This window comes from Phoxinus phoxinus (assembly GCF_949152265.1).
Source record: "Phoxinus phoxinus genome assembly, chromosome: 12".
Classification (NCBI taxonomy): domain Eukaryota; kingdom Metazoa; phylum Chordata; class Actinopteri; order Cypriniformes; family Leuciscidae; genus Phoxinus; species Phoxinus phoxinus.
This window is the reverse complement of record NC_136887.1, coordinates 21,336,355-21,348,272: the sequence shown is the minus strand read 5'-3', so window position 1 is coordinate 21,348,272 and position 11,918 is coordinate 21,336,355. Positions and strand designations below refer to the sequence as shown.

The window sequence follows — 11,918 nt, the reverse complement described above, 5'->3', positions numbered from 1 at the left end:
GGGGCAGGTTTAGGGAATAGAATATACAGTTTGTACTGTATAAAAATCATTAGGCCTATGTCTGTGGGATGTAAAATATGAAAAATGTGTGTGTGAAATATGTCTAGATTAGAATAGTAGCCGATTGTCTACTATTAGCTTCTTATTACATGGCATTGTTAAATTCTAATGTAGAATGCGGCCTGTTATTTCTTGATAACAGACCGCTGCTAAGTATACCACACCGTTGCCATGAAAAACAGAGCGTTGTCATGGTTTGTATTGATTTAAAATCAATAAACTCCTTTTTAAATCAATATTTTGTCTCAAGTTATTGATTTATTTGGTAGCCATGTAATAAGCGGGACAATGTATAGGGGTTATTCATTGTTATAGCGAATAACCCCTTCAGGCTGATTCAAGACCCCGACGCGCCGATCAGCCTGTCGGGGTTGTATTTGCTATAACAACCGACTCGCTATACATTATTATCCAATTTATCCCTTACATTCACACTAGCAAATTACAAGTAGCCTACAAAACATGTCAAAACAACATTGTTTACAGGCAGGACAGGAAACTTTTTCCTGCTGGAAAATGCTATTGTAATTCATTTTTAACATCTTCCTGAAAGACAATGAGCTTTCCTATTTTTATCAGCTGGGGCAAAAAACAGCATGGTTTGCTGCTAGGGTTGCCACCTTCAGTGTGGCAAAATAAGGGACACCCATTCAACCCCCCCCCCCCCCCCCCAAATGCTCAACTTTGACAAAGTCATTTTTATTGTTATAATTGTGATTTCATAATATGTAGATATGAATCCAACTAAAAGCTATTGAAAATATGTATTTTAGTCAAATAGCAAATGGTGTAGCTCTGCAGCCATCTACTAAAGTGATAATTTCTTTACTTTTAAAACAGCATTTTCCAAAAGACGGGCAAAAATCTTACACTAAACCATGTCAAATTATCTATATCCATGAACGTTAGAAATGTGGGTCTTTTATAAAGTGAATTTACCTTTTTTTTTTTTACTGTTTTTGTTTAAAAAATATTTATTTATATAGCCTAAAGTAAAAAAAATATAATAAATCCTCCTAAAACTATAAATCCTAAAAAAAAAAAAAACTATTATGTTTCAAAATGACATTTTGTTGAAACAACTCAAGTGTGACTTCTTCCCCCCACACTAACATAAAAAACAGATATTATTCAAATTTATATAATTTTTTTTGTAGATGTAGAAAGTGTTGTCAACCGTGCAAAGTCTCACATCATTTGGACAAATATAATGTTTTATTTATTTCAGCAAACGTCATTTGGGGTCGAAAAGACCCGAACAGCGCACTACAAGGGGTTAAAAAACGTGCAGGTTTACAGCGCATGTTCACGAGACTCGGTCGCTATAGAAACAAAGACGCTAAAATGCAATCACGCAATGAGCTTCTCTACTAAGAAATTGATTTCTTTATATTTGCTATTAGTATTATCCATACTGCAAAATCCTTATGTTTTTATTCAACTATATGTGGGCCTAATGTAAAATACGGGACAAATCGCGTCCCTTATTGATTTGATACGGGACGCATCATCTTACTTGTAAATACGGGACGATTCCGTATTTTAAGGGACGGGTGGCAACCCTATTTGCTGCTACAACATCAAAAAATATGTTTCAAGATGGTTTTGCTGAAAAAAGCCCAAACCACTCTTAAACTTAAACCAGTCAATTAATAGACACGTTTATACTGGCGTTTTTTTAATTTATTTATTAAAAATAAAAAATATATATATTTTCGTTTATTATTTTTCAGCAGGTAGCCTATAGCTTTAATATTTAGATGGGTTATGTTCTGGAAAAATACGCATGAACGAGGACATGTTTTACAGTTTAGTTTCTAATGGCCACATTCTCTTTCAGAATGCATCCGTTTTCAGTGAAAAGGGCGTAAGGACAATTGCTGCATTCTTGTCAATTTGGGAGTGTTATCTCAGCTGATCCGGCATCGGGACAGTTGTCTTCATTCATGCTGGAGCTGCGCTGAGGGGATCATCTGTGCCATCAATATGTAAACAAAAAGAACGCAATTCTAATGTGGACAAAATAAATTTGACTTAGCCTAATCATGCGCAGACACTCGTACCAATGGATACGCATACGACTCGTCCTGGAAATGTCGGACTCGGGGACACTATGATTTGTTTGTCCGTATCGTTTTTGAAAGTATGCAACTGTTGTGGGAGATATTCCGCCATTAGGAAGTATTTGATTATAGCTGTTGTATGTTTTATTTATTTGTTTTTCACCGTTCACGTTAATCATACGTCTACTCGCCAAGACAAACGTCCTGATCCGTGGACTAGAAATAGCGTTTATTCTCAAAAACCTAGAAGAACCTACCAGGACCCCACTGAAGGGGAAGTGAATGAATCCCTGAGTCCGACCAGGTCTAATGTGGTGTATATAACTCTCAAATCTAAGAGACACAAACCGGCCATCATCAGGGGCACAGTGCGCCCCAAACTTCGGAGAAAGAAAGTTAAAGTGAGAGCACAGAGTGGCACTCAGGACAAAACGAAGGACGCGAGCCACGATACAAACATCGTTGACAAACAACTGGGATATTCTGAGCTTGATGGCAGTATTGGTGATTATTCATCCATCAGGATATACAGTGAAAGAGCTCCTCCATGGTTCAGCATTGACGATATCACGGCCATGCGCTTTCTAGCTGATAGTAAAATTACGCAAATTGACGAAGTTGCACCTCCGGGCTTTTCTTCTTTAATTTTATTTAAAAGTGCGACAAATCACACGGACGATGCTGATGCGTGTCGCAAATGTTGCGGTATTGTCAGGAGACCCTTGGACATGAGTGAAGTGTTCGCCTTTCATCTGGATAGGATCTTGGGACTGAACAGAACTTTGCCAGCTGTTAGCAGAAGGTTCCACTCTCTTGGAGGTAGTGTATTTGTTTCTGGTTTTGTTTATAATAAAGAAAAGTTTTTCACAATTAGGCCTAATATAATTTTGGACTAAATTGGTAAAGAATATAGTGGCCCAGGTTTTGGACACTTAAAGGGATAGTTCACCCAAACATTCACATTTTGTCATTATTTATGCACCCTCAAGTTTCAAACCTGTATATGTTTCTTTCTTCTGTTGAACACAAAGAATATATTTTAACCACCAGATATGTTGGTAACCACCAGACAGTTGACGGCACCCATTGACTTCCATAGTAGGGAAAACATACTGGAAGTCAATGGCTACCGCCAACTGTTACAAAGATCCTTCAAAATATCTTATTTTGTTCAACAGAAGAAAGAAAATCAGACAGGTTTGGAACAACAATGAGGGTGAGTAAATGGGTGAACAATGCCTTTAAGCCACAATAAAAAAAAATGTGTAAATGTAACCACATTAGATAACAAAATATCAAACCAAGTTCCATTTATTTGTTTATTTTTAAAGGCCAATTTAGAATTAAAATAATTGCCAAATAGATAAGAAAATCTCAGTTCTGAGAAAAGCATAATTTGATTGCCATTTTCAATTAAGTGTGCGTCTTATACGTTAGATTAAATACACTAAGACTAAAAGTAGTAGGCTACTTTCTGGCGCTACTGCATTCGGATCAGTTCAGTGTCATCAAAGCTGTCTATCAAGCTAATGAGAAATCAAATGTTACTGATGCTGATCTAATGAATGTATAGCCCTAGTACATATATTTAATCTTGTTTTAGAGGGTCAGCCTTGTCCAGTGGTTTTGTGGGATCCTTCTTTAAGTCCAGCAGTAGATCAACCCTCTGAGAGACTGAGCTGGGGTTCATATCAAACCTCTCTCAAATACAAGTGCTGGCATCGGGGCATCAAACCTAAACCAGAGTGGAGGTGCACCATCATCCACCACCATGAATGGAGCAAGCTAGTAGTCTTTGATTTCCTTCTGCAGGTACTCTACTCCTCTTTCATCTGTGTTGCAACTTTAAACTTGTAGATAAACAAACAGATGAACATTAATATATATCTGTTGTTTTCTGACCAATTAATTTAGACTGAATTATTTAAAACGGAAATAAACATTGTGTTTCTTCTCAGATTTATGAACGACTAGATAAAAACTGCTGTGGATTTAAGCCCCGCCCAGAGGACACCTGTGTTGAGCTTGGTTACCATGAAGACTGTACAGATAAGGACAGCATAGAGCTGACACGCATAGTCCACCGTAGACATGACCCACACCACCTGGTTTTCTTTAACAACAAGGGCTACTTTGACCGAGATGAGGAGAATCTGGACTTCAGGCTACTAGAGGGAATCAAAGAGTGAGTAAAATGACCAGACCTACAGTGCTTAACACATTTATGAGTCCATCTGTCATAATAAAGAGGAAACACAAATATATTTGGAAATTGGAATCTGTCAAAAACTTGTTTGAACTAAACCTGACTAACAAACTGAAACAACTAGCCTAAATAGTCTTTATTCCCACATAATAACCAAACCTTAATATTTAGTATATGGTGTCATTTGGCCTTGCTGCCATTGTTTTAATATACAGTATTCCCACAGTCTCTGTTGTTACTGACTTCCAAATAGTTTCTAGTTGTTCCCAAAGACTTGCTTTTGATGAAACTGTTGTGCAATCTGTCTTTGAATCCACTAAATCCAAACTTTGTTAAATAGGATTCAAATCCGGACTTTGACTTGGTCAACTGTGACTAAAGAGCTTACACATACTGATGGATTAACCACTACAGAAACATAAATGATTTTGGCAATCACCAATACTGTGGGCATTAGGGCAGCTGTGGCACAAAGTACCTTACAATGGGTGGTGGTCTAATACATTTGTTAAGCACTGTATTTCACATGACCCCATGATCTTTAATTTAATCTCATAATTATCTTATAAGTGTCAAGAATAGCCAGATTTTGCAGAGATGCTGTGCAAATGTTTTTTTAAAGACAGATTATTTTCACATGTAGAATTGAAAATAATCAAAGATATATAAAAATGAACAAATACATACTGTTTCAACCCCCTCTTTCTTACCACAAGAGCCGTTAGGAATTCCTAAAGGAAAAGAGGTGTTGCAAGGCCCATAGGCCAAAATGAATGTACATCGGGTGTCTTCTAGTAGTCACAACTTTAGTTCGGTGGGGGAACTTGAATGTCTCGCAAAGGGTTTCAGTCACATGGTCAATGAAGGGATAAAAGAATATTGCAACTGTTGCTCTGTCTCTTTGATTCTCTGTCTCTACTTTTTTGCTGGGGCATCTTTTCCTCTAGGTCCCTCTAGGTCCCTTTTTGGGGCACTCTTGCTTTGCCTCTCTTCCCTTTTCTAAAGTCTCTCTCTATCTATCTATCTATCTCTATCTCACTCTCATACATCTATTTTAAGTATAACCATAACCAGATATTGTCATTAAACCCTTTCAATTACAAATTATGTGCTAAGTAGTTTTGATTCGGTATTAACTTTGAAGTGCTGCCTATTGCAATACAATATCGTTACACTATAGCAACGCTGTCCCACATCTTTTGCTATTGTAACTGCGCTTATTTACGTCATTGGTATAAGTAGCAGTGGGTGTTAATAGACAAGAAATGTAGTTTTCTACCATCTTGAAACTCATGACCTCAAATAAATGAATCCTTGCAGTTTAATTGAATTACAAATCTCCACAGGTTATCAGGTTTGCATAGACATTAAAACCCAGATGACAAATGTTTTTTATTTGTTTAAATAAATAGTTTTGTGCTTCTTTTCTTGTTCATACTGGACCATCTGAGGTGATTTGTAATTGCTGCAACTAAGACTGCAACTAAGAATTTGTTTCTGTGAGGCCACAAGTTTGGCCTCAGTAAGCCAACACCTCTACAACACCACTGAAGATGTAAGCAAATACATACGCCAACAATCTGACTCGTGCTGTCTGAGCTAAGGGATTCTGCTGGCGATGCTGCTAATGTGATACCTCTGGGAACGCAAGCTCACTTGTGCAATAACATCAATCAGAATGAATGATCGGCCATTGCTGTGTATGGGTATCACAGCTTGCACATTATCTGCATCACAGCATGGTATTACATCATTTGTCTGTTAGCAATGCTATTTGTTTTGAGCGGATTGTAAAAACAGTATCTAATGATATTTTATGTTACACATTTTTAAAAGGTGGTTATTTACTCTAAGTTTGTTTTAATAATTTTGGAGTGCATTACTATATTCTTTCAATATTTTTCCTTTTTCAGGCTACCAGATCAATCTGTGTCAGTGTTGAGGTCTCAGCGTCTCAGGGAAAAGCTCCTGCAATCGCTGTTTCTCGACCAGCAGTACTGGGACAGTCAGGGAGGCCGTCAAGGCATTGAAAAACTCATTGACGTAATTGAGAGAAGAGCCAAAGTCTTGCTCACGTACATCAATGCCCATGGGATTAAAGTAGTACCTATGAACTCTTGACAAATGAGCTTCAGTTTTCAGTGTGCAAAATGAACCACCAACCTTTTGGTTTCCAGTAAATGTCAATGTTTTTGACAGACTATGACGAAGAACTGTTGAATTGAAGGTCTGTAAGTCAAAACTTAGTGCACTTCTGAAACCACCACTTTGTGGTGTTGTAAGCGATTCACCTTTTAAGACAAGATCATATTAAAGGATAGTTTCCCTAAATGCTCTACACGGCGCTGTAAGTGATATGATCTATTTCATTAACTTCCACCAGAAAATGGCTGCATCCGAAATCACATTCTTCCCTACTAGTCGAAAAACAGTATGTGATAAAAGAAGTAGGTCCGAATTCACAGTACTCTAAAAGAGTTGGCAAAAAGTACCCGGATGACCTACTTCTTCCAACGAGATTCTGAAGTGTGCATATGAAGGACACTTTACTATCCCATTATGCCACGAGAGGATTTGTGAATGGCGTTGGTGACGTGACGCAACTGACGCTATAGGTCATGTGATAAGGGCAACATGGCGAATGTAGTACGTCCAAATTACATGCATACTGCACATGTTCATACTATAAAGAACATAGCCTTTTAGTGGTTGTGAAGTAATTACTTATTCAAAATAAGTAAATACTCTCTTGAGTATGCGATTTCGAACGCAGCTTTAGCCTGTGAATCAGATCACCCCTTCAGTCAATTCCCAGTGGCATGTCAGAAAACCTGATGCAAGTAACCAAAACGCTCAGCTTTTTAGGATAATTTCTGCTGTGTTAAATGGAGATGATTATGGTTCCAGAGCATTATTATTAAATCTGGTAATGTTGCACTTGTGTACAAGTTTATCACCGTGAAGATAACACTTTATTAATTTTGTACTATGATGTTTTTTTTTTAATTGAATAAAAGTTTTTCATCTGTCCATTGGAAAATCACTTAATATTAATATTACAGTAATATAATAATGAATTGACTTATATGAATTATATTATAGACAGTACCACTGTTTGTTTGTTTGTCAAATTTGGGGAAACATGATAATCTTGGAAATGGAAAAGTGCTTTAACCCTAACATGACAGCCTTTGGATCTATATTCACTGTAGTCCTTGAACAGCTATCATGTTCATTTTCATGCTATCTGTTGACTGCAGGAATACTTCAGTTTGAGTTCAGCTGTCTTCTGACTTTGCTGTTGCCCTCATTTGCGTTTTTAGTTTGCCAGCCAACCAGCCAGTTAGTTCTCAGAGCCTAAAGTTACCCTTTTAAAAGCGTGAAGGAAAACTCCAGACACACCACAGAAATATGCTCACACAAGAGTTCTTTTATGAGTTTGAAAATACTTAACCTTTGGCAGCATTACCCATGTCAGATGTATCTGCTCTGCACAGTGGGCTTGCTGTGTCTTGCCACACTCTCTGCCAGACAAAATCAGGTCATTTGGAATGTCAAATCACCTCTGCTGGATATGCAAACACTTGAAATGAAACGTTTCATCAAATGCAGAATACCATAATGGGAATGGAAATAAGCATCTTTTGAGAGCTGATTTTGCATATGACCTCAATTTATTTCAATGTTTGAAGTGTAATGAAATTCCTTTCAGTTGACCAATGATTCCAATCTAATAACTTCCTGTCTGTTTCTTCAGTTGAGTTTAAAAACACTGTTAAACATGCTGGAAAAGTAACATACTTGCCACAGTCATATCATAGGGACCATTTCCACTCATTATTTCCCTCTGTTGTGCTTTCTGCCTTCATTTTATATCCTAACAAGAAAGCTTTTATACCAGTTGTTCTGATTTTTCTTTTGTTAGGACATTACCATCATTCTCCGCTCTATCAAACAAGCCATTATTCTCCATTTCTCCCTCTTTCTTGTTGAGCTTGTGACCTTAACCAGACTTATAAAAGTCCAGAGAACAGCTGAACATCTCATTAATTCAGAAGGCTTTTCCATATAATATAATTAATTCTTGTAAATAACAGCCAGAACAATTTCTTTACAAAAAAATAATAGATTGCTTATCATTCACATCAACTCACAGCTGTTTCCATACTAACATCTCAATCCTCCTTTCATTTTCCTCCACAGCTGACCTGCTCCATTTCTCAGGCATGTGAAAATATGGAAAGGAATTTTACACTGCCGCTCACTGTCTGTCTTATTTTTTTTTAATTGTTGCTATGACAACATCACCCCAGCAACATCCCACCTGGTTGGCAGACAGATGTACAGTATGAGATCGACAGCATCAGTTAGAACACAAGCAGCTATAGAGCTCACCTTTGTACAAAAACACGAGGCTCTAGACATGACACGGGTGCATTAGACCCCCTCAGATTCTCATCTGGAATATGAGTCTTGTTCAACATTAATGTCCTCCACGTGCAGCCAAAAAGAAAACGAATAAAACAGATGGTAGGAAAAAATCAGGGCATGTTATAACCTGAAAAGGCACTTTGTGATGAGATACAGAAGGTCTTCAGTTGTGCCACAGTTGATGTTAGCTGAGATTCATGTTGGTCATGGGTTTTTTAGCTTGGAGAGATACTATCTGCGTGTAAAAACAGCACAACACGCCTGAGGCAGGCAGCCAGGTTTCCTTCAGTTGTTCCATTCAGTTTGTCAAAAATAATCTCTCTTTGGGGACTGTGTGCAGCTGTCAGATCTAACAGTAGGATACTAGCCATTTAACTCTTCCCTAACCACAGAAACTCACATGAAAGGTAATTGGACTGAAAATACATTTGTTTGATCATAGTTAAAGGCATAGTTGAATATTCCAAAAATGAAAATTCTGTCATAATTTATTCACCTTCGTGTTCCAAAACCATTTTATTAAAAAGTTCATAGTGACCATGTACACAACAGCATTGCAAGCTCCAAACAGACAGAAAATGAATCATAATAAATCATAATTCACTGCAAATCCTCTTCATCGCAGCCTTTGCGCAGCCGGATCTTGAGACAAAACAATGACACTGACATATTTTATGTCAGTGCAAGTTGCTTTCAGTTAAAACAGCTCAAACATGGATTTTAGTCTGGACTAGTTTTAAGCCTTGTCTGTGAAAGCAGGGGATTGTGTACTAGTTGTGTATAGGGTGAGCAAGTCTAAATGAGAACATTTGGGTTAAGTCAATTAGGTTAGGTATAAGCACATGATCTTGGTCTAATGCTGCTCATAGAATAGAAACAGTCATCAAAGTATATGAATTTCCCCCAATACAAGTACTCGTCTTGCTAGCCTCTGATGTGCATGTTGTTCTTCATTTAGATATTCCAAATAGTCCATGCTTTCTCACAAACATTAAATTATGCCTCTTTGAAGGATTAATTAATCTTCAATTTAGTCATAGCTGTAACCATTCCTAAGGAATGTCTGTGCAAGTCACTTTGAGTTAAGACAGCTCAAACAGGCATTTTAGTCTGGGACTATAGGTTTAAGACTGGTCTGTGAAACCAGGCATTTATGTTTAAGTTTGGCTGATGTTGTCACTTTGAACTTTCATAAAAGATTTGTAAAGGTATTTTAAAAGTTAACTCCACAGTTTACAGGTTAGGACACAATTAAACAATGTGGGTGAACTATCCCTTTAAGGTTTATCTCTCTGTCTGTGTCTCTTATATTCTCAGCCACACATGGCTCCCTTTGTCTGCCTGACAGGAATGCACATTGAACAAAGAGTAAAATAAGCTATGTGTGTGAGATTATGATGTGTGCATGTCTTTGTGCGTGGGAGTGTGTGTTAGAGAGAGAGAATAGTCACTGGCATGTTTACAAAAGCTCTCACTAATGCTGCCTCTGTCCCCATGTGCTAGGGGTTAACCCCACATGAGAACTAGATTAGGGGACACAGCACACTGCACTTATTCACATGTCCAGATATAAAAGCAGGCCAGAGAATCTGCCTCACATCGGCATCTGAATCATCCGAGCTGCTGTTAAACTTACGCACATGCAGTTAAGAGGAGCCCATGTCATTTCACTAAATATAGGCATGACACAAAAGATAACTTTGGAAGCCATTTCAGCTTGAAATGTCTTCAGCAGTGAAATTATGTTTTTAAATATCACCAAACTTTCCATTGCCCTTTCCAAAGAATTTGTTTTCCCAACAGGAAATGAGTAATTGTATGGAAAATGGAAATGTTGAGTTTAACTATGGTTTGTATCCAAAAATGAAGATATTCATTCAAATATGCTGCTTAATTGAGTTGATAATTGAGTTGATATAGCTATTTGATGAGTGGTGTATGAAACGCAACACATTATTTATTGTGTCCGTTGATTTATGAGTTGTTTCAGCTGAAATACTTGCTCATAAAGGAGAAGGCAGGTCACTTTTGGAAGGTGTCTATTTGGGAGCTGTAACTCCAATTGGGATGTGTAAATCAAGAGTTAAGACAGCTGCTGAACATTATGGCAAATAAAAAATTATCTTAAAAGTCTAAAATGTCAAATTGCAACAGTTATGTGGTAGCCTAATCTACAGAGTGAGTATGAAGGACTAATTTGAAACTGATGAGCAACAGGCAAACTGAAGTAATTTAGAATGAATATAAAACTGCTATTTGTATTCTGAACTATTTTTAGGCTTACATTTTGTGATGAAAGAGAACCGAATAAAGAGAGTAATGTGCCGTAGAGTGCATTACAAGTAAATTAGCACTCATTTTTTCCGACATTCTGGAAAGACCTTCTGGGAAATGACTCGAGCAGGAAGACAAACAGGAATGGGCAGCTCAGAGTAGACGGCCAGCTAATGTGGCAGGATGGACAAGAGACAGGGAGGCAAAAATTTCATTCCTGCTGCTCAACATCATCCGAGGGTAAAAGGAACTGAAGCAGCAGACCTCAGTTTATTCATTCTTAGCTTAACCTTTCCCTCTCTTCCCTTTCCTGTAGTCTGCGTGCCAGGAAAAGCTACATCTCCATGTAAGCAACTCTGGACATAGAATAAAAAAAAGAGTAACTTCTTAATCAAACAATAACCCCACTTTTCTTGTGAGAAAATTCTCTCTAGTAATATATATTTGTATTATATATGAGGTTACAAATATATCGGGTCAGGGAGAAGAAAAGGACAGTGTAGCGTAGACTAAAGATTCACTGTTTTAGAATGCACACAGTCAACAGTCAATATGTTATAATGAAGGTTTGGTTTAAGGAAGAACTAAATTTTCAGAACTTTTTCGGATCAATGTTTTTCACTCACAGGTAAAAACATACTGGTGCTCACTGCTGATGTAGGAGATGTCAAATCAGTGTCAAAACAATCATCGACTCATCCTGAATGAATTTTGGGGTACAGACACTAACTTAAAAAGTGGTAGTACTGTCAAAAATCAAAATGTAATTTTATATGAGAGATTAAACTCTGCTGCCATCTACTGTCCAAGAGAGGTGTGTAGTCAGCGTCATTACACACTACATCTGTGTATTATGAAGTAGGCTTGTTTGACTCTGAGATGTG

At 37.5% G+C, this 11,918-nt stretch overlaps 2 protein-coding genes across 2 annotated transcripts in view; both read left to right on the top strand.

Annotated features, from left to right (window-relative positions):
- The window catches only part of tmem144b (transmembrane protein 144b), a gene marked incomplete at its 3' end in the record, with an annotated part of 6,325 nt that extends 4,301 nt beyond the window's left edge, over positions 1-2,024 (top strand). The window contains 1 exon segment of the mRNA XM_079631047.1: positions 1,995-2,024. Within this exon segment, the coding sequence (XP_079487173.1) occupies positions 1,995-2,024 (30 nt within the window).
- On the top strand, positions 1,687-7,359 carry gask1b (golgi associated kinase 1B). The gene is made up of 4 exons (XM_079630421.1): positions 1,687-2,942; positions 3,727-3,935; positions 4,082-4,308; positions 6,243-7,359. Exons 1-4 carry the CDS (start codon positions 2,126-2,128, stop codon positions 6,448-6,450), a joined length of 1,461 nt encoding a protein of 486 aa, XP_079486547.1. The 5' UTR covers positions 1,687-2,125; the 3' UTR covers positions 6,451-7,359.
- Positions 7,360-11,918: the final 4,559 nt, after the last annotated feature.